The sequence below is a fragment of the Xiphophorus couchianus genome, chromosome 21 (genome assembly GCF_001444195.1).
Source record: "Xiphophorus couchianus chromosome 21, X_couchianus-1.0, whole genome shotgun sequence".
Taxonomy (NCBI): Eukaryota; Metazoa; Chordata; class Actinopteri; order Cyprinodontiformes; family Poeciliidae; genus Xiphophorus; species Xiphophorus couchianus.
In genome coordinates, this window is record NC_040248.1 from 7,771,014 (window position 1) to 7,794,735 (window position 23,722).

The 23,722-nt window shown below is 38.2% G+C and overlaps 2 protein-coding genes across 2 annotated transcripts; both read right to left on the reverse strand.

The window, feature by feature from the left end:
- Positions 1-157: 157 nt before the first annotated feature.
- LOC114136660 (uncharacterized) lies at positions 158-13,321 on the reverse strand. Its single transcript, XM_028004795.1, has 11 exons — positions 13,001-13,321; positions 11,704-11,935; positions 10,677-11,225; positions 9,738-9,905; positions 9,241-9,501; positions 7,799-7,875; positions 7,583-7,689; positions 7,350-7,493; positions 6,394-6,525; positions 2,426-2,695; positions 158-2,048 (listed from the first exon to the last, which is right to left on the reverse strand). The coding sequence occupies exons 2-11, from the start codon at positions 11,832-11,834 to the stop codon at positions 1,839-1,841; spliced, it is 2,049 nt and encodes a 682-aa protein (XP_027860596.1). The 5' UTR covers positions 11,835-11,935; positions 13,001-13,321; the 3' UTR covers positions 158-1,838.
- A 6,732-nt stretch (positions 13,322-20,053) lies between these two features.
- On the reverse strand, positions 20,054-21,934 carry otulina (OTU deubiquitinase with linear linkage specificity a). The gene is made up of 3 exons (XM_028004280.1): positions 21,821-21,934; positions 21,604-21,725; positions 20,054-20,601 (listed from the first exon to the last, which is right to left on the reverse strand). Exons 1-3 carry the CDS (start codon positions 21,932-21,934, stop codon positions 20,199-20,201), a joined length of 639 nt encoding a protein of 212 aa, XP_027860081.1. The 3' UTR covers positions 20,054-20,198.
- Between the last annotated feature and the right edge of the window lie 1,788 nt (positions 21,935-23,722).

The window sequence follows — 23,722 nt, forward strand, 5'->3', positions numbered from 1 at the left end:
TGACAAAGTGGGAAGGCGTGTGGTAAAGGTCAACAGGTCGGGACTTGAACCTGTGGTGGCAGCGTCGATGACTGAGGCCTCCATCATGCGCTCCATCTCTGCGCCACATTCACCGTGTTATGAACTTTGTCAACATGAACAGAAAATGGCCCAAAACTTTTTCCAAAATGTTCCATTTATTTCAATGCCAATAAAAACTGACAGGGCAAGATCAGTCCTGCACATGGCATAATAAATCAGACAAGTTTTAGACTCACACCACAAATGACCAACATTCATTCACATTGTGCATCATTTCTAAGGCAACATGGAGGACCAAGCAAGCCTTTTTTTTTTGTTTTACTTAAATCCTGTGGCTGGTGGTTGAAGCATTTGCCATTTTTAATTTTTTTTTTTTTTGCAGCAACATCGGTATGTTTCCTTCCTTCAGCTTGGTTAAAGGCAAAATGTCACTGAGTTTGACACACACAAAACACACAACAGTTAGAAATCACGCCTCTGACATGGAGGCTGCCGTTAATCCTCCGAGTCTTCTGATCCTGTTCAACTTGATCGATCAGCAAACCCTTCATTGACTAATTCAGCCATCTTAAATTAACCTTCACACCAAATCAAAACACTTTTTTTCCACCATCAAAACAATAAATAAAACACAAAACAATCCAGTGTAAACATGATATATTCTTTTTTTTTTATCTCTTAACTGTTTTCCTAGCCAGCAAACTGATCCAAGTAGAACTGAGATGATCCAAGAAAACTGGATGTGTACAAATACCAAAGTAGAAAACAAACTTCTTATAGTACAGTGCATACAAGAGCATTTGGGGAAAACATCTTGTACAGGGTCTCAAATCACCACATTTAAACAGGAGGTGGTTAAATTTTGGGATATATGCTTCGGTGTCAACTTGGCTCAGATGAAAGACGAGAGAAAGAGAAAAGAAAACCTCCAGGAGTGGAGAGGATGGATGAGAGAGGAAAACAAACAGGGAGGAAAATGGGGTTTTCTTTCCACTTTATTCCCTGTCCTAATAATTTAGTCACATTTTTCCATCAACAAATCCATTCTTTAATTTATTGACTCATACAGCCACTGATTGACCATATATTCATCCATTATTTGATCCATCCATTCATTCGTTCACCGATTAACCAGGCATCCATCCATGGTTTCATATTTTACAGCCTGATCTCTGTTGAAACATCAGCAGTAATTTCATTATGACATTTTGTATTTAGTAATGCTTTTAAACAAATTAATTGAGAAGTCTGGAAATTTGACATAAAAAACCCCAATAGAAACCAAAAGTATTTAAAGGTAATAAAGTAAACATATTTTCACGTCAGATGCTCGTTTGTCTTCTGTAAACTGGTCTGACCCACAAACAAAACAAACAAAAAGTCACTGAATTAATCATTTCCCTTCCTATATTAATTAATTATAAACTCTTTTCTTGCAGAACTACAACACAGAGTAATTCATGACTGTGTTCATGAATGTTCCATCTGATTCAGGTTCCTTTGTTTGCCATCGTTACATTAAAAGAAAAAACCTTTATGGCACAAAAAAATGAGATTATGGCAAAAATAAAAGGAATGTTACGATGGCACTAACTCGACTAAATCATTCCGGCTTATTTAACGTTGATCTGTTCTTCTCTTGAGACAAACTAACAGCCAACCAGCCTTGGTTTAGTAAACATACACAGTGGAGAATCTGAGACTTTTTGGACAGAAGCCAGGACGCATATATCCCAGCATTCCACCTGGAGTTGGCATAAACGTGCCACTCTCATAGACCTGAGGGGCGTTTGCAGGTGGGCTTCCTGCAGCGTCAATCAGCTGGCGGTCAGCTCCTCGCCGGGCTCAGCAGCTTCAGCGACCGGCACGTTGTAATGGCGGTCATCCTCCGTGACGAGGCACACGGACGGCCAGTCGTCCAGGTGGTCGTCCGGGTAGAAGGTGACGAACTCCTCCGTGTTGGCCTTGTACAGTCTGTAAACCTGAATGGTGTGCTGCAGGGCGTAGCCGAGCAGGAACATCTCCACCTGCACAGAAAGAACAACAAATCATTTCACAGCTCCAAAAGAAGTTGGAGACGAATCAAACAGCAGCGTGTTTAATAAGCTGCGCAAGCACACAGTAATTAGAGGGTGGAAAATGGTATTGTGAAGGGCGTAGCTGGAAAAGCTTTCATTAATGTGTTGCAAATAATTATATTCTCAACAACTAAAAACACAACTCAAGCACTGGCATGTTTCACTGAACACAGTTTATGAAAAACCCTCCTCCTGTTCCAACACACATCCATAAACGCTGCTTTTGTTTGCAGTGCAGGTTTTATTCAAATGTATTCAAAAGTCTCAGGATCTCTTTATTTGTTGCTCAGCACACAAACCCAGAGAGCGGAGTGTGTTTGCTGTACCTGCTCCAGCCCGGCGCTGAGGCCCACATGCCTGAGGTGGTTGGAGAGGAAGGAGCGCGGGCAGTCGGACGAGTCCCGCGCGAACAGCAGCCAGCAGAAGAGAGGGACGTCTTGACCGGCCTGCATGCGGCCGTGCAGCTCCGCCGCTCTGCCCAGCATCAGCAGCTTCAGCGCCTCCAGCATCCCCAGCTCCTCCTCCTCGCCCTGGAACAGCCGCTCGCAGAGCTGCTGCCGCTCCGCAGAGCCGGGGCGCTCAGCAGCCGCCTGCCACTGGACAGGAATCAGGAATTTACTTTGAGAGCAAATGTTTTATTTGCTTCTCTATATATTTAAAAATTATCTTTATTTACTATATTTAAAAGTAAAGAAAAAAAGAAACACTTTATTTGAGTTTTTTTAAATCTCCTATAAATCAATTTTTTACCTCTAAAATAAAACAAAGTTACCCATATTTCAATTTTATATACAATGCATATAAATTTATATTTTAAAAATATTGAAACTTCATTTTTTCATTAATTTAACCCCATTCACTTGCTTAATTACATATTTTTGCTCCAAATAAAACACATTTAAAATTATTTATCTATTAAAATAGACAAACTGGATTATGTTACTCATTCATTTTTTGTTTTACATTAAACAAAAAATGTCAAACAATTTTGCATTTGTTTTATAAATGTAAGATTGTACATTTTACATTAATTATGCTTACACATATTTTTTATGTATAAAAATGTAAACATATAATTTATGTATAAATTCTTTAAATATTAATGTCATCATCGACAACAATAATCATTATTGTATTTCTACTCATTTAAAATGATTTATTCCCTTATTTAGATTTCAAAATAAATGACTAAACATTTTTCTGATTGATTTACATAATTTTTAAACTTCATTTAAAGTTTAAGTAAAAGCTGATTTGGGTATCAAAGTAAATAGAAAATGAAATTTATTACAACTTGATGACTGTTGATAATTACCAAATCATTTTACATACAAAGTAATTTCAGAAATTAAAAAAAATACTAAGTAATTCACAAGAGTAAAAGAAATAATTAAAAAAACCTACTAATTAGCTAAATAATGCTTAATAGTTGATTAAAACAAATCGGTAAATCAAAATAAAATCATAAATGTGGGAACTATGTTTCTACAGCTGAATTAAATGATGTGAAGGTTTAATATTAACTGGTTACTGAGTGCCAGTAACTAGCAGGAGTCTGGTTTCAGTAGTGGTAGTTTATCCAGGTCATCTACCCTGTGGGGGCTGCACCACTAGGATGGATTAGTCTAAGACTCTGAAGCAGGACCGGCTTCACTGGATTCATTCCAGGTTTCTGACCTCATCCCGCCCACACTGAGCTGCTGTGACTCCAAGGAATTTACTGCAACGCTTTCGGCGCATTGATTTACGTGAAGGTCATCCTGACCTCAAAAATCTCACTAAGCAGGTGAAACAAACAATAACTCATCTCACCACATACAGGGCCACACTCAAACACACAAAAGTGCACACACGCCTCCAAATTGCTCATAGGCTGGTAGCTGGGAGACAAAGGAAAGCTTGGAAGTTTTCCACAATGGCAATTTAATTGCAAACTGTATGATCTAGGCTCTCAAAATGATAAGGAGGAGAAGGAAAAGGCACAACTAGTTGCTCATGAAGTTGCAAGTTGCATATAAAAAAATGCAATAATTGAAACTGATGGCAGAGGAGAAGAAATGTCCACGTTTCAATTTTACTGTTTGTAGCAAAACACCGTGCTAATACAGATGCAACATTTTGGTGGGGAGGTTCAGTAAGAAGTAGTGAAATACCGATTTGGAAAATGCAAAGAACATCATGATTTCCTTCTCACTAAAAGCAGGTGTCCCAAATTTGCCGCAATCCGAAAGCAGTCATGGAGCCGCTTATTTTACTGCCTTCATGAAAAACTGTCTCAGAAACACTTCAAAAAGACTACAAGTTGTAAAGTTTTTTAATAACTGAGGTCTGACCCAATTAAAATACCTTAAAGAGATGAAAAATAACTAAAATACAAATTAAAGCCACAAGCGGCGTTGGAGGCCCTCGCAGCGAAGCGCGCCTCCAGCCTTGTGGCAACCGCGGGGTTCCAGCAACGCCATGCACTCGCCACCGCCGACGCTCTCCCACACCTGTCCCCCAGGCGACACGCATCGAAGTCTTAATCAGCGCTCCCTGACGACTCACAAGCGCAGTCGAATTGAATTGCAATTTCAAGCTATTGGGCTCTTGGGATGCTAACAAAGGTTAATCCTAACAAGTTTACTCCAAATAAGATGAGGCATGTATGATTTGGAGCAGTCTTTCTTCCAACAGAAAGAAAGACTGCTCTAACTACTCCACCAGCTCCTTCCAACAGACGACTTCCTGTTGGAAGGGGGCGGGTCTAAAGTGATGTCCCCAATTGACCATTTGAATGTGATGAGCTCTGGTCTGTGATGATACAAATGAAGTTTGATGCAGCCAGGAGCTTAAATGGGGAAGTTATTCCACCTTGATGTTTCATGGCAAATGGTCAGATTTGAGGCTTTGCCATACCCACATGCTTTGTACGAAAATTCCTTTGATAACTTTTGACCTTCAATGCCTCGAGACTGTGCTGACTGAGTTTGAAGCCTGGATCTCGAAAGCTGTAGGACGAGTTCGCTCAATACGACATCAATAAGAAACAAACAATGGTGGCTTTGATTCAAAATGGCCGACTTCCTCTTGGGTTTGGACCATGGCTCCAAGAGACTTTTTTGTTGGTCCTGACAAAATACACATGTGTACCAAGTTTCATAACTCTTGGTTAAAGCATGGCTTGGGGCTGATGTTTTAAAAATATTTGAGGCTTGGCCATGCCCACATGCTTTGACATAGGAAAATTCCTTTGATAACTTTTGACCTTCAATGCCTCAAGACTGTGCTGACTAAGATTGAAGCCTGGATCTGGAAAGCCGTAAGACGAGTTCGCTCAGATACGACGTCAATAAAATAGACAAAATGGCGGCTTTGATCTAAAATGGCCGAATTCCTGTTGGGTTTAGGGCATGGCTCCAAGAGACTTTTTTGTTGGTCCTGACAAAATACACATGTGTACCAAGTTTCATAACTCTTGGTTAAAGCATGGCTTGGGGCTGATGTTTTAAAAATATTTGAGGCTTGGCCATGCCCACATGCTTTGACATAGGAAAATTCCTTTGATAACTTTTGACCTTCAATGCCTCAAGACTGTGCTGACTAAGATTGAAGCCTGGATCTGGAAAGCCGTAAGACGAGTTCGCTCAGATACGACGTCAATAAAATAGACAAAATGGCGGCTTTGATCTAAAATGGCCGAATTCCTGTTGGGTTTAGGGCATGGCTCCAAGAGACTTTTTTGTTGGTCCTGACAAGATACACATGTGTACCAAGTTTCATAATTCTGAGTTAAAGCATGGCAAATGGTGACATTAGAATTTAATAAGTAATGCAGCCCTTTTTTTCCTTTTACATACAACCGAGTGCAAATAAGAACAGATATGGGAACATTTGTCTTTAACCTGCAGTTTGACTCAGTTTCTTTAGTTCTGCAAGTTTATTCAAGAAATGTAGAGAGAACAAGAACAGTTGAATCTTTGCTCCTGTCTTCTATCATCAGTTACTGATTCGGCCGCCATATTAAGTTCCTAGACGTGTCGGATCCTTAGCTTCAATCAACAATATTTCATTTAGTGAAGCACATTGTGTTCACTTTTCCCACTTAGATAAGCTAAACTATTCCATAACAACAGAAAAGTGACTTTGAGACTACCTTCAGGAGAAGAAATACCTTAAGAAGTAGTTCCCTTTAATGTAAGGCAGTAATCAAATCAAGCTGTGTAGATAATAACTAACACCCTGGAGTCGATGGTGGACTTGAAAAGCTCAGGGGTTTACTGGTGTTTTTTCTGAGTTGATTTGCAGTCAGTACCGTTTTCCGGAGTAGCTCCATGTAGCCCTTCAGCCGCTCAGTGGGATCTCCAGCACCGCCTCCCGGTGCATGCTGGCCAGGAAATCGCCACTGACTGATCAGCCCTTCCTGCGCCTTGAGTTGTTTTGGCAGCTGTAAACCAAAACAAAAAAAGAACCCACAGAAAGTTAAAATGGCCAACTCAAAATGTTTGTAAAACTTGGGGCAAGCTGTGGTGGCGCAGGGGGTTAGCACGCCCCACGTTTGGAGGCCTTAGTCCTCGACACGGGTTCGACTCCCGGTCCCGACTCCCGGTCCCGACTCCCGGTCCCGACTCCCGGTCTCGACGACCTTTACCGCATGTCTTTCCCCCTCTCCTCACCCTCCTTCCTATCTGCCTACTGTACAAAAAAATACGAGCCACTAGCGCCGCAAAAACTCTTCGGAGAAAAAAATGGAAAAAATAAAAATAAAAATAAAAATGTTTGTAAAACTATTTTGGTTTTAAATCCAGGAAAAGTGAAAATCTGCCAGTAGAACGAGACATCGTAACATTTCACTTTGATCACTTTTTAAATAAAAAAATATAAAGAATTACTTAAATCAAGCTCATATTTCTTGCTGGAAAGTTACTTTTGAGTTAGTCCACTTGAAATAAAGCAAAACTAAGGTTTTTGCATTAGAATGCTACACCAGAAATACTTGGTATAATTTTGTATTTTTGCAGTGCATCACAAAGCCCTGTTCTCATTACTGCAGGAAATGTGAGTACATCTGAAAAAGTGTGAGTGAGGAAAACAAGTGACAAAAGAATGGGCCAAACTTCCAGCAAACTGTTGTGAGACGCTACTGGACAGATACCCAAAACATTTGATCCAAGTCGGAGTTTACAGGGCTATTCTCCTAAATAATAAGGAAACATAACCTTCTAAATTTAAAGAATATTTTAAAAAATGTTTAAAAATGTGAACCTTTACCATTAGAACTGTGTCATCTTGCAGCCACTGAGGTACCTGGACGCTCTGAGACAGCACCTGGAACAAGGTGGCTCTCAGGGCGCAGTAGTTGTCCCCTCTGACTCTCCTCAGGTGGCTGAACTTGGCAGACATCTCTTTGTACCCCTGCAGAAAAACCACAGGAAGAAGCTCAGACATTGACAGACGAAACCCATCCATCTACAATGTGAAACGCTACTTCCAAAGCCACCAACTTTTCTGATGAGAGCGCTTTTGGCAGTGTTTCCTTTCCATTCCCTCTCGCTGTAAGACAGTATATCCACAGCCGGAGACAAACTGCAACTGTCCTGAACCTTTAAACCTGGGAGCAGACCACATTTCAGGTCAAAAATGTTAAGCGGGGATATTATTTAGATATTTCTGCATCAATTTGAGGATATAAAGGCAAAGCAGAAACTGAGAACATTTACTTTCTGAGTCAGATGTTTGCCGTGGTTTGTGACTCATTGCAGACAGTTCCTCTTCTCCGCGGTACAAGTCTTCCTCGCTAAAGGGAAACAAGTATTTAGTCATTTTTATGGTTTATTACAGCAAAAGTGAAACAATAAATATATAGTTGGAGATGTTTCCAACACTGGTGGAAGGAAGGTTTTCTCTCTGCAGCCGGCGCTGTAGAGTACACGGAGTATTAACTAAATGCCATAAATAAACATAACCGAAATAACCACTAAGGTTCCACTCCTTTAAGAAATTAGTGACATAAGTGTTGAGAAGCAAAATATTTAAAATAATATATATATATATATATATATATATATATATATATATAACTAGCTCATTTTATTTTCATCATCTTTCACTTTTTCTGAACTCAAGCGAGAAACAACATTGCAACCTGCTCTCGGTGCCACTGCTTTCACAACGCCTCGTATTCTCGAACTATTCCACATTTTCTCTTATTTCAACCAATAACCTCATTGTATTTTATCTTACCAACACAAAATAGTGAGCAACTCTTTATATGTCTCCTAATCAGGCCTGAAACTTACAATTATTTTAGAAAGAAATTGTTCTGAAGATTAATCAGATTTAAAAAAAAAGATTTTTCATTCAACCACTTAAGCTTATCTTATCTACTATATTTAAAAAAAAACAAATGATTAAGTTAATTTTTAAACTAAAAGATCAAACATTTTATTGCCTAAATGCAGTAACAAAACGTTCCTTTATGTATGATTGATTATTTGTAGGAAAAAAATACAGCTACAGCTCAAAAAAAAGCACCTAGCTCTTCCCTTCCTGTCTGACTTATCAACAGTCCTGATCTGTTGATAATTTTTTGGATTAACCGACTAATAATTGGATAGCAAAAGGTACTTAATAGGAGAACTGTTTTGACAGAATTTGAACCAAGTGAAGCTAAAACTATGCCAATATGTGTTTTCTTCAGCAGGGACAGCGAAGCTGCTCAAAGTTAATCTGAAGAAGGATGAAGCTAAATCCAGGTGAAAACCTGGCAAAATGTTGAGACATGATTCAGAGCCAAGTGTTATAACGTCCCAGTCAAAGTTTAGACCTAAATCCAATTAGGAATCTATGGGAAGACTTGGATATCAGTATTACTGCTCACAGATGCAATCCATCCGATCTGACTGAGCTTCAGTTATTTATGAGGAAGAAATGAAGCTCAGTAGGAAAAGCTGAAGACCGACCGCAGCTGTAATTACAAAAAACTAAAAGTTGAATCCTCACAGTATTGGCCCAGAAGGGTAGAATACAAGATTCAGAATTCTTTGTGTTGGTTTATAAAACACACTGAAGTCTGAGGTTGTAACAGGACAATCTGAATACTTTTTGCAAGACAGGAACTGAACCCTGAATCCATTTGAGACCCAAAACAATTTTCACAAACCTGTCATCCAGACCATCTTCCTCTTCTGCATTGGACTCAACGTCGGCCTGTACATCTGAGGTTCCAAGCTGCTCCTGGATAGCAGGCTGTTTCTCATCCTGAGGATCCTCTGTCTGGGTTAAATCATCCTCCACCTTGTCCTGTTTCTTTTCTTCATCCTTCTTCTCCTCTTCAGGAACATTTTCTCCAGTTTTCTCCTCCTTTTCCTCTGCAGGTCTCAAACCCTCAGGGTCTCTGCTTTCTTCCTGATTTGACTTTAAGCTGCAGAGAGAATCCACATTCATATTCTCTGTATGTTATGTACTGCTCTTTAATCAAAAGTTGAAGCAACATAAAGCTGCATGCATGCGGTTTTCCTCCAAATGCTGCAAGAAAAAGATGTTAGGCAGTCTTGGTTTCTTGCTCCCCCTAGTGGCCAGGAGAATTAATAAAAAAAACACAAATGTTTCTGTAAACATGTCTCCTGTTTTCATTCAACAAAGCGTGAACCTGCTGACCTGTCCTTGGCCTCTGCTGCAGATGCGGCCTCTGGCGTCGTGTTTGAGCCGACGGAGTCCAGATTCTCCTGAGTTGGGCCGACTCCTGCGGGCTCCGATCCAGACGCAGGAGGCTGAGGGATAACATGGCTTTTTGGGTCCACAGAATCGACGTTGCACTCCACAGAGCTGCATGCAGAAAGAAAAACATTTGTGCTGAATGACTAAACATCAGGTGAACTTAATCTACTTATAAATATGATTGAGGCCATTAATTAGTAAAGCAGCGGTGAACTTGGGACAGGAAAAAGCAAATATTATGCAATGAAAGAACTGGAAAACTATGTAATTACTGTAAGTACATATATAGATGTTTATTTCAGCTCTCACATGGAATCAGTTCTTTATTCTCGCAGCAGTTTACTTAAAATTTAAATATAATAGCATATTAATCCAAATTTATCCTCCCACAGATCAAAAAATATTAGTTTCTAAAGAACATTTAACTCTGGAACTGGAAAATATTTATAATATCCAAAATAAACAAACAAAACAACTGAAACAGCAATAATTGAAATGGTATATGAAGACACAAGAACCAAAATTGCGTTTCAAAAAATATTAATCATGCAGCTTAGACAGGGAAAACAGGCAAAAGTGCCACTTTGGACTTTTGTTAAAAAGAAAATGCTGCAAACATTTGTTGCATGAAGCAAAAATACTGGCTCTGCAGCGATATTAAAGGGTAGCATCTCTAACAATTGTTGTTCAAATAGAAATTAATTTATTATGCGATCAATTGAATTATTGATGTTTTCTTTACACTTCACTTTTGTAACATAATATCTGAAAGCTCAGTGTGAGTTAAACAGCAGAAATCAGATCCAGTTACTGACTCAATCCTGTTTACAAGGTTTAAAATACAAACATCAACTAAATGATGTTTCCATGTTGACCTACCACCTGGGGGCGTCCGTGTTTGTCTCCTGGCTGACCGCAGAGATGGACGCCTCCTGAGCGCTTGGCCCTGACAACGCCTCATTATTTTGTGTGAAGTCCTCTGACGGTTTGGCCTCGGCACGGATGGCAGCATCTCCTCCAGAACCAGCGGGAGAACAGCTCGCCGTATTGTCCTCTGTTGGCGTGTTTGTCTCAGGAGGGGAGAGGTTTTCTGGAAGGGCAGATTCGGGTTTTGGTGAGACAAGATCCGAGACGTTCTCCTGCCCTGCGGTTAGACTTTGTTTTTCTGTTTTCGGCTGTTTGGCGGCGACGGCCAAAACTTCCTGGGCGTCAGGTGCAGAGATGTTTTTCTGCGTCTGATTTAAAGTGCATTGATCTGCAGTGGAATCTTTCTGTTCCTCACGTTGCGCACCGGCAGTACTGTCTTTGCTTGGCGAAGTGTTTGCCTCCTGAAGGTTTTTATTTTGTAAATGTCCATTTCCCTGAGTGGCGCCGGATTCTCTGTGACTGTTCTGGCAGTTCGGTGGCTTCTCCTTAGTTTCCTCAACACTGCAAGACATAACACAGAATGAGCAAAGCCACAGAACACAACAACGCCCCTGAAACCTTCAGAAAAGCACAAATAAATGAGCAGCATGAGAGAAAGGTCTGAGGATTCTCCCTAAACTGGAGGTGGAGAGGAAGCAGGAAACCTTTGATCACTGCAGCCACTTTTTAATTATCATCTCTTGACATTTGTCACCAATTCATGAAATGACGCGACTGTTTCTTGTTAACAAACCCTTAAAGGACAGATGGAAGTTCCCCCAGCCCTGTCTGCGGCCTCTAACTGGAGTTAAAAGTTATTTGTTGATGCAACCCATCCCGCGGATACCACAAGGGGAAATTTGCCTGGTTCCCCTGAAGTTGGTCAAATCTGAAATCTCTTGCTTTCATAACCAAGTTCTCTCTGCTCCCAGACCAGTCATATTTTATAGATTTATTCACTAAGCAAACAAAACAGAAGTGAGAAGAAGCTGAATCTCACCTTGTGTCTTCGCCGTTTTCTGGACCACAAGCACCAGCACCTGAGGTCTTTGAGTCGTCTTTCAGCAAACCGCTTCGTTCCTCCATGCTGCCGCAGGGAAGTTCAGGTCCAAAACAACAACAGTTCCCCATCTGCTCGGGGGGCAGGCAGATCCGGAGTTTTAGGAGTCCATGACAGGGGGTTCAGGGTCTCAGGAAGAAACCATGGTGCTGCTTAGTGAATGTAGAGACACCTACAGGCAAAACATGAAGCATCAGTGACAGGAAAATGAGATGGATCAATTCATGCATCACAACGCTGCTCTAATTCAGAAGTTTCAGATTATTTAACGTGCAAGGATGCATGTTTTAGATGCATCTTCTTCAGGCCATATGAGTCACATGACTGCATTACTTCCTCAGCACGCGACAGGAACCTGTTACTGACAAGTTAGGTCAGGTGTTGCAGAAAGGAAACACCTAAAGCATGCAGGACAGAATGGTTCCTGAGAAACACTGATATGAAGTATTATTCTTAGATATAAACTCACTTTAAAACACACCCAGCTGTGTGTGACTCAGCCGCTCTTGCTGCCAAGATTCTTCTCAAGTCAAGTTTATTTGTATAGTTCATTTCAGCAGTTCAACGTGCTTTTCACCATAAACATAATACAGGAACCAATTATGAAACAAGCAATAAACATTACATTTCGACACATGCCTTCATCATGAAGATATTAAACAAGAAGTGTCCCAGGATTGAACCTTGGGGTACTCCACATGCAACTTCTGTCTGCACAAATTAAAAGTTACCTACTGACGCAAAGAAGTCCCTGTTCTTTATGTTTATTTCCAGATAAACTACGGAGCATTGCTGTTATCTAAATCACACAACACAAAAGCAGCTTGAACAACCAAAATAGCATTTCTGTGCGTATTTGCAAAACTAATCTTATCAGATTTGCTGACATTTATTTGCCCACACAGTCATATCCTTGAGCCTTTAGAAACCACATTTGCAATTAAAAATCTTGTCAATATTCTTCTCTATTGACGTCTATTTATTCAAACTGATTATTAAAATCCCAGTTTAAGACACAAAAGCGATTTACCACCTATAGCTGGATGAGACAACTCGAATCAGTCAAAAAAAATACCTTAGATTCTTGTTTATGTTCACGAATTAAGAAGAACACCTGATAAAGCTACGATTCCTTGTTAATATCAACCCAAGGAAGTAGCATGAATAGTCACAAGCAAGACAAACTTAACAGCAACTACCTGTGTAGTAAAACTACAGTAATTATAGGTGAACTTACCTTGTTTTTGTTCAACTGGAGATAAACTCCAAACCCTCAAAATCATGAAGCTCCAGTTCTGGTTTCACTTTTACTGAGCGGAGTTAGCCAGCTAGCTGCTGTGAACTTAAAACACAAACACGAGTGACAGCAGCTCATTTAAACCGCAGCTGCCACAGTGGGTAGCTCTCCTTTCCTGCGTGTCACCGTCCGTCAACACGGAACATTTCTGAAAACATCCGTATTCCCCGTATTTTTGAACGGAACATCTGCTCACGATGATCCCTAGCTTAGCCGGAGCAGCAGGTCATGGCTCTTGTGATGCGCCGCTCGCGACGAGCCGAATCTTTGTTTCGGCTCGTTGAACTGAACGATTTGATAGGTATGGATTTACCTTTTTAGTTTCTTCTTCTTCTTCTTCTTCTTGGTTTTTATTGGCGGTTGGCAACAAACTTACAGTAGCATTACCGCCACTTACCGGTATGGAGTGTGGTTCGAGATGGTCTATAAACTTGCACTTTCTATCTTTTCCCTCCATTAACTCCTGATTAAACATACCCCCACACATACACACCTGCTTATATTATCCAACTTGCTTATAGCTTTATATACCCCTCTTTGATATTCTTTACACATTCACACCCAACTTGCTCTACTCATATCCTATGAAATAGCTTTGTTTTTTTAAGATACCGAATAATTATTTGAATATGTCTACTCCCGAGATCTCTCCTCAAAAATTCTATTAAATTAAACCTTTCTTTAATACCTACACACTCTCTCAGCATGCATCTTCTCTCTTCTTCATACTTACAACACTCTAAAATAACATGCTCTATTGTTTCAGACTTCTCACAATAATCACACTTTCCAGTTTTATGCTTTTGTATTTTAAAAAGTGAATAATTAAGCCCTGTATGACCAAACCTTAACCTTGTTATTATTCTTTCCTCTTTCCTATTCCTTCTTCCTATTCTTTTCTTTCCTACAGCCACCTGAATTTTATAAAACCACCTTCCTGTTAACCCTTTATCCCACCTTCTCTGCCATATTTTCATCAGCTCTTCTTTGACTTTACTTTTCCCTTCCGATTTACTCATCCTAACTGTAAAACTAATAGGATTATGTATTGCCTTCTTTGCCGTTATATCAGCCTTCTCGTTTCCTACTATCCCTATATGTGCTGGAACCCACACAAATGTAACTACTAATCCCAAATGTTGTATTCTAAATAGATTATGATATATTTCTAATAAAATGTCCATCCTACTGTCCGTATTATTATATTTTATGCTTAGCAAAGCTGAGCTCGAATCTGAACAAATTATTGCTTGTAAAGGCTTTACTTCCTCAATCCATTGTAAAGCCAAAAGTATTGCTAACATTTCTCCTGTATAAATTGATAGCCCGTCTGTGATTCTCTTCCCTATATACACTTTGAAATCTGGAATTGTACATGCTATTCCTATTTTTCCGTCGATTTTTGATGCATCTGTGTAAATTTGGACATGTCTATAGTAATTATTTAAATGTGATTGCACTGCATACCTTTCTGCAACATTTGACTTATCATGTTTTTTTACCAATATTGTTAAATCAACTATAGCTTCTGGTAAAATCCACGGTGGTATAACTGATATTGGATCTGTTTGACTAATTTCCAGAGTGTCCACTTTAAGTTCCTTCACTTCCTTTTCAATTTTCCATCCATAACTCTTCATCTCTTTCTTTTCCTTTTCCCAACATGATTTTAAAATTTCCCGAGTTGGATGTCCACATTTATTGCCCATCAAATTTAGCCAATAATTTATTCCTAATGAAGTTCTCCTTAGATCTAGTGGCATTTCTCCCATTTCTACTTCTAATGTTGCTGTTGGTGTTGTTTTGAATGCTCCGGTACATACTCTCAGGGCTTGATGTTGAATCCTGTCTAATCTATCTAAGTGAGTTTTAGCTGCTGAACCGTACACTAAGCACCCATAATCAAGATCAGCTCTAATTATCCCCGTATAAATCTGCTTTAAGGTTTTTCTCCCTGCTCCCCAATCACTACCCGCCAAACATCTTAATATATTCAATTTTCTCTTACATTTATCAACAATCTTTTGGATGTGAATATTCCACTTTAATTTCTCATCAAACCACAAACCTAAAAATTTTATACTCTTTACCTGTTCAATTTTCTGATTATATAATTTTAATTCTATAACCTTATTTGTTTTTTTGGGTTTTTTTGAAAATATAATTACCTTCGTTTTGTCCACTGAGAATTTAAACCCCCATTTCAATGCCCACAACTCTATATCTATAATAACCTTTTGTATTTTTTTAACTATAAACTCTATATTCTTCCCTCTTTTCCAAATAGCTCCATCATCTGCAAAGAGTGAACAGCCCATGTCTTTTCCAATATTTTCAAATATGTCATTTATCATAACAGAAAACAATAATGGACTAATAATACTTCCCTGTGGCGTACCATTTTCCACTACATATTTATCTGAAACAACCTCACCTATTCTTACCTGTAATTTTCTGTTTGTTAAAAAGTCTTTAATCCATTCATATATCTTTCCTTTGATCCCCAATGTGTATAATTTAATCAATAAACCCTCTACCCACATCATATCATATGCTTTTTCAATATCGAAAAACACAGCCACTACACTTTCCTTGTTTACTTGAGCTCTTCTGATTTCATGCTCAAGACATAATGTTGCATCATTAGTGCTCCTCCCTTTCCGAAAACCACTTTGATAATTAGAAATAAAACCCTTTTTATTCAAATAATACACTAACCTATTATTAATCATTTTTTCCATTATTTTGCATAAGTTTGAAGTTAATGCTATTGGCCTGTAACTATCTGTTTTTTAATGATCTTTTCCTGGTTTAGCTATTGGTACAATTATAGATTCCTTCCATAACTCTGGTAATTTCCCCTCCTCCCAGATTTTATTAAATAATTTCAATATTATCATTTTTGACTTATCACTTAGTTGATTTATCATTCTATACCAAATTTTATCTTTACCTGGCGCTGTATTTTTGGTCTTTTTAAGAACTCCGTTTAATTCCACTTTGGTAAACTCCACATTCAAAAAATTATTTGTATCTTCCTCATTCTCCATTAAAGTTTTATACTTAATAACAGTATTTTCTCTTCCCTTTCTTCCCTCTTCGCTAATGTTATTAGTACTATGTATCTTACTAAATACTCTTGCCAACACCTCAGCTTTATCCTCATCCCTAATTATATCTACATCCTCAATTTTTAATACAGGATAATCAAACTCTTTTTTAATTCCATTCATTTTTTTAATTACTTTCCAAATCTTCTCAATTTTTGTATCTCTTCCTATTGTACTACAAAAATTTCTCCAATAATCTCTCTTAGCTTTTTTAATAATCTTCCTTACTACTGCTTGCTTCCTTTTATAATCAATTAAGTTCAAATATATTGGGTTACATTTTAATACCTTTAAGGCTTTATTTCTTAATTTAATTGCGTCCTTACACTCACTTGTCCACCATGGCACCTTTTTCTTATCATTAATACTCCCTGACTTTTTAATAGAATTCTCTGCAGCTTCCATTATTATCTCTGTAATATTTGCATTTACTTCATTTATATGCTTATTAAAGTCTACCTTATCTAAATACATTTCACTCACATATCTAAACTTACTCCAATCAGCCTTATTAAAGTTAAATCTTTCCCCTCTGTTTTTAAAATTATTTCCAATTATTCCTACCCTTATAGTTATAGGATAATGATCACTACCTATTGTAATTTCCTTGTCAACTGACCACTCACAGATACCCGCTATATCATTCGATACAATTGTTAGATCTATATCTGATTCCTTCCCCGTTTTAACATTGATTCTTGTACCCCTTCTCTCATTAATACATACCAAATTTTTCATTTCTATTACTTCTTCTATAATTTGCCCATTTTTATCATTACTATTACCCCACAGTGTACTTTTTGCATTGAAATCCCCACACCAGATTACTCTCCCCTCTAAATACTCTAATAATTCCACCATTATTTCAGCCATTAACGATTTACATGGATTATAGAAATTTATTATTTTAAATTTACCTCCCTGCTCCCATGTTTCAATTATTATGAATTCTAGTTCTTTCCCTTTTCCTAAGACCCGATATTGTATCCCTCGTTTTATAAATATTCCGCAGCCACCTCCACCTCCCTCTTCTCGATCTCTTCTTATACTAACATAGCCCCTAATCACAAAATCTAATGTTGGCTTTAACCAAGTTTCCTGCACACATATTATATCTGGTTGGACTTCAAGTTCGTCTATATAACCTTTAAATTCCTGTCCATTAGCTATCAGGCTCCTAGCGTTCCATTGAAGTATTAGCATAAACTACTTTCACCTGCTGCTCCCGACTTCTTCTCCACCTCTAACTTTTTATTTATTTCTTCCCATGTTCCTTCCTTAAACCCCAAGAATTTTTCGGCTCCTTTCACTATTATTTTAATCTTCTCGGTTTTGTTCTTAGCTTGATCAGTACAGTTGATAACATATGCTATGAATAAAACTAGATTTTCCACTGAGTAAGTGATCTTAACTTCAGGTATTATTTTAGTTTGCTGTTTTGTTTGGCTTCTCATTTGCTCAATCCCTTTTTTTTCCTGTTCCCTCACACTTTTTACAGCTTCTGCATAGCTAATATTTTTAGTTGTTTTTATCTGCACAACTTCTTTAGCCCTCTTCCTAACCTCGCATCCTCCGTACGTGACCCTATGATTTCCCCCACAATTACAACATTTCTCTTCTACATCTTCCTTACATTCTTCAAATTTATGGTCTTCCCCACATTTTGGACATCTCTGCTTTCCTTTACATACTGCCGCAATGTGCCCGTACCTTTGGCATTTATAGCACCGAAGTGGTGGAGGTGTATAAGGTCTGACTTGGAAGCTTATATATCCTATTTTTATGTTCATTGGTAGCTCTTTTTCCTCAAACTCCACCAGAACTGACATACTCCCCACTCTCTCACCATCCACAGTTCTTGACAGCCTTTTCATATTGAACACCTTTGCTCCAACTACATTTTTCTTAAGTCTTTCTAGATCCTCATCTAGTGGGATGCCATATATCACTCCTCTAGTTTTTTTATTTTCTCCCAACATTTTTTTCTCCAGCACCGCTCTTTTACATATGTTTTCCACATTGAACGCCTTACTCTTTTGTTCTATATCTTTACATTCTATCAAAAGACTTCCGTCTCTCAAGATCTTCACCATTTCAACGTCTCCTATTTTCTTTTTAATTTCCCTTGACACCCCAATTGGGCTGAATTTTTCCTGACCTTCCTCACTCTTAAATTTCAGTATTACTTTAAATTTCTCATCCACAACTTTTCTCCTAACTACCCTCTCTTCCTCCGAACTGCTTTCTTCAAAATCCCGTTTACTTCCTTGACCATCTCTAATTCCCTTACCTTCACCTACTTTGAATCCTCCTCGTCCTCGTCCTCTCCCTCTTCCCACTGGCGTCCACCCTTCGCATTCCCCTTCTTCTTCATTACCTATCTCCAGTTCCATCCGAACCATTCACACACCAGTTTATGCCAATTACCGCCTTTTCCACACTCCAAGTTTGGTTTGACTCTTCTCTTCCTGCAGACAGCAGCCGGCCTCCGCCGCAGGTAGCCTGCCTGTCACGATTTGCTTCCGATCCCAAGGTCTGACCAATATCTTTTTCAACTTCGTATTTCCAACAAATACCAACAATTCTCTCCGTCTACCGGGTAGCTAGCACCATCGTCCGTTCAGCTTGTCGACACCGTCTCTGAATCCACCTTTTTAGTTTCTGCTTTTGGTAGCTTCCTTTATGTGTCATCGGGGTAGAGCATCTGCCATCCTCTCACTGTATCATGAGCAATCTCCACTACATTCACGAACGTTCTGTAAATCACACTGTATTACAAATATTGTTTGTTTAGCACACATTTAGTGTTCAACACATCAGGTCCTTTATTCTGTTCTTTCATTTGTTTATTCCACCATAAACCTCATTTATTGTATGCGGTGTCCAGAAGAAAAACATTAACGGGTAACATTACAAATTAATTAGTTCAAATATTTTTTTGCTTCTTTTTAATGTGAGATGAAAATCAAATGTGTAAAAAAAACTTACCACCTTTCTTGGTGGAAGTATGTTAAAGTAGCTCTGATTTGTTCTTTTTGTAGACTTTTGTTTATTTTATTTTATTTTTTTGGTTAAAGTGTTGCATGTTTTAACTATTATTCCCTCCGGTTTTGGATGCTAGTTTTGCTCTTACTGTTTTACGTTTTGACTATTATTTTGATGCATAATTGTCTCAAAATCTTAAATAATACACGAACTACAACCCCAAACCTCAGAAAGTTGAAAATGAGGCTTCATGGATGCAGAGAAAAAGATCAACCACTCTCTTCCATTAATCATAATGGGCAAGGATCATATAAGTCCCTATGCCTGGATTTCTAACTATACGTCCAGAAGATATTTGTGTTTTACATATGTGTATTCAGAGATGCTAAATAAATAACAAAAGCAGTTTTAGTTTTGAAAACTACAAAGGCGTGGGATCCAGAATTTCTAGCTCTTTTGATTAATCTCGGCCAGATAATTCGGATCCAAGCAAAGAGCCGGAATTCCCATCACTACACTGCTCGGTTAGAGCGCATGACGTCATAGTCGTGTACGCCGACAATTTTGCTGCAACCAAGCAGCTTTTAGAAAACCCGCCTGCTCACAGCTGCATGTTTGTTCATCTGTTAATATTAAATAAAATAAAAACCCCAGGAAGACAGTATCATAATAATATATAATAATAATAAAAATATATGCAATGAAATATTTTTATATAATTTTTGTATTTTTATTTTATAAAAATATTTATAAAAAATCAGGATGGATTGAAAAAAATAAAACAATCCTCTCAGTGCTGCCTGCTTTGTCCAGATGACAGTAAATTTGATGAAGCAGGTGCATGATAGCATATTTTGTAACTTTATAGCTAAAGTTTAGATAGAGAACAAAGCAAACATGTGGTAAACATTGCTTTTTTATATAAAAATGTTTCCAAAATAACTTAGAAAACCTGTAAATACACAGTATTTACATGAAACTTATTCCAGTTTTGTGTATAAAAGTCTCTAAATCCCGGTCAGATCGCAGCGGTTCAGGTATTTTTACATGTTCCTCAGCTCCTCTATGCGGTTGATCAGTTCCTGCGGCAGCTCCAGCTCTGAAGCTAGATCCATGCAGCGCTGCACGAGGAGGTCCAGACCTTCAGCTGACCCCGAGGCGGCGCAGCTGGACTCACAGCGGAGATTCTGCTGATTATGAGAACCGTCCAGGTCCATTTTCTGTTCGCTCCTGCAGCAGTCCGTCTCTTCGCAACCTGCAGGTTTCACCTCCAGGTCCTCCATGCTCTCAGAGACGTCGCTCACGCTCGGAGGAGGATTCTCCAGAGTTTTCCTGATGCCGTCGATGATTCCCTCTTCGTGCTGCGTCACTTGCTGCAGGAGGTCGATCAGATGAGACGGGGCGGGCTTTTCTGGATGCTGGATCTGGCACCAGCACCATACAGCGCTGCCACAAAGAGGACCCAGAGTCAGAAATACAATGACACAAAGAACAGAGCAGGACAGGACTCTACTGTTAAGGGAGAGACTTCCATCACTGCAAAACCAAAAGAGACTCAGGATGTTTCTAAATGCAAACTAAGCTTTGACTAAAGAAAGCTAAAGTCAGAATTTAGGGGTTTTAATTATCTAGCTAAACCAATTATTTATCCCTGTTGGATTGTTTATGCAACCAAACTTCAGTGATTTAAAAAAACGAGAAGCCAGAAGTGAACATTATGCACACAGGCTTAAATATATACATACATCCCCACTAGTATTTAGATATTTTACTGGATTGTAGAGGAATGACGCACCTTTTGGCCATCAAAAAGCTTCTGGATGTTTACTTTACTCTAACCAGAAATAATTTAGACCAGTTAACTTCCAGGTTACTAAGAACCGGGTGCTTGACACGGTTCTTACATTTCTAACAAAGTTCAGCTAAGAAGTTTAACGTTTTAATGAAACTCGAGCCACAAAAAATATTTTGAACTACATAACATGTTTTACTAAGAAGACTAAAAAAAATTTAACTAAACTTTATTTCTGTTTTCAGATCTTAAATCAAAATCAATCCTCTGCTTCAAAAGATAAATTACAGTTTTGTTGAGTTGAGTCTTTTCTGTAAACATGGAAAATGAAGAATAATAGGTAGAATAGTTTGAAGCTAGTTGCTTGTCTGTTCTGACCAAAACATTTTTATTCTGAAGGCATGATGAGTAGTTAAAAGCTTTTATAAAAGCCAAAAATGTTAAAGGAATTGTATCAAATCTAAAAAAGATTGGTTTTGTGTAAACTTCTGATTATAATAAGTCTGAGCTCAGGGCTCTTTATATCAAGTGTATCTTTTTTTGGGAACTGAATCTGCGCAGATCTGCTAGAGATCTACTGCTGTATTCAGGAACTTTTAAGGAACGTTCTTGATGTCTAGTGTATCCCATCTATCAGATCCGTTTAATATTCTTACCTCACAATCCCTTTGAGTCGACCCACAGCCACGGTCTGAGCTGCTCCTTCTCTGAATCCCATGTTAAACCCCATCTGAAGCGAGGCCTCCTCTCCGGCATTCACTCCGTCCACATAACCGTCCTGTTCAAAACACCAAACCAGAAAACAACAATCAGCCGTAAACTGAAGTCACACCACAGTCTCAGCTCAGACAGGTGAGCTAAGGCTAACTTCACCTTGATCCGTTTCTTCATGTTGGATGCCCACTCTTTACTCTGTAAATAAAGATCGTCCGCATTCTCGTCGAACACGTCTTCACCGTTGAACGACGCAGCTTTCACCCAAGACATCACGAAATCAGCTTAAAAGCCTGTGTTTCTGTAACTTCCGACGTTTAAAACGCATCTGAAGAGCCGGTGGTGTAGAGGCAGATTTAGCTACCTCAGCAAACCTTCACAAGTGACGTCACAAACTGTTGCTGATTTATTTATTTTTTTATACCGCCACCTGCTGGACTGGAATGGAGAGCCAGACTATATCCAAAAGAAAGAGAAGGGCGGGGGGAAAAAAAGAATAAATAAAATAAAATAAAAATAAATACTTCTGTAAAAGAGCTCTATAAAATTCTGGTTGTTGTTTTAACTTTAAAAATTGTAACTTTGTTTATTTATTAAAATTGTTTGTCAATATCTGCTACAGCAAAAAACAAATACTAGCTTTGCAGGAATGTGCATATGCCAAAATCCACAAAACACAATAAAGTCTGAATAAATGGAAATAAATGTAACAAAAAACTAAGTTTCTTTAACTTTGAATAACATTTTCTATATTCTTGCTTCATTTTGATTTTTAATTTTATTGCTTATAAAGGCAGTTTGACATATTTCTCATTTAAAGAATTCCAGTTACCTCTTTCTTATCGCAAATCTAATTCAAGAATCAGCAATTTCTGCAAAATAATATTAGTATCGGTTTAAATAGAACTGACAGATTTTATGTCTGTAGTACAAAAAAAGTATAATTTCTTTTAAAGTGCAATCGTCTAGTTTTTGGTCAGTGACTTTTACTAATCAAACCTGCAGGGGACGCTGCAGCCTCACTTAAAAAACGAATGAGTTTTCGCATTAAAATGCAGTAACGAGATTATGTATTAGTTCCTTTAAGTTATATTAGTTGCTTTTTCTTTTAAATCCTCCAAATGTTTTTATTTTTATTTCATGTTAAAATGTTGCTAGATTTTATTTTTAGCGTATTCATGATTTATTAAAAGTATTTTTTTACACTTCGGACACAAGATTTTGAAAAAGCACAATTTTATTTCACATCATTTGTAGCCGTTTTAAAGGGAAAAAAAATAGGCATTCCCTAATTAATTTAAACTGGATAAATATCTGATTAAAATAACGTTAAGTTGTTTACATTTTTTGCTTAAGAATACAAAAGTCCACTGTGTAAAATAAATGTACATTTCATTCAAATGAATGTAATGTGTTTTAATGATTTAATAGTGTATAAGAAAAATAAATGAAACTACCCTGATTTTCTTCTTTGGTAATTTATCATTTATAGCAGTAAAACATGTTTTAAGAAAAATAATTTTATATGCAGCATTGTTTTTATGTCCAACAGATTAACAATGCATGGAAAACAATGAATGACAAATAAATTGAGTTTACGTTTCCATGAGAAATATGCTGTTAGAGCATCAGGAGCATAAATGATGTGCTCAAATCACCGTCCAGTGCATCTTCTGCTTAACTTTTCAACACAGGGAAATGTCATCTGTCATGACAAACACATTATTCACTCATCAATAATGCATCCTGTCACCTTTTTTCCCACCGTTGAGTACAGAGAGGGGAGAAAAAAAATGCCTCTTGCTTTATTTTTCTTTTAAGATTCTCTCATTCCTCATGCCAGGCTTTATGGAAAGAAAAAAAAAAACACAGGAGTGAGTGGACGGACGTTAAAATGCATTTCACCTCAGCGGAGTGCATTTGCAGCTGCTCGGACAACAATGGCCCTGAGAATACAAGGAGGCCACAGCGGAGTTGTTCCTGTTCTGGAAATGGAGTCGGCCCGCAGGCCTGGTTCACGGGCGCCACACCTTAAAGTCCAACTCCTCCAAACCCCCCTCG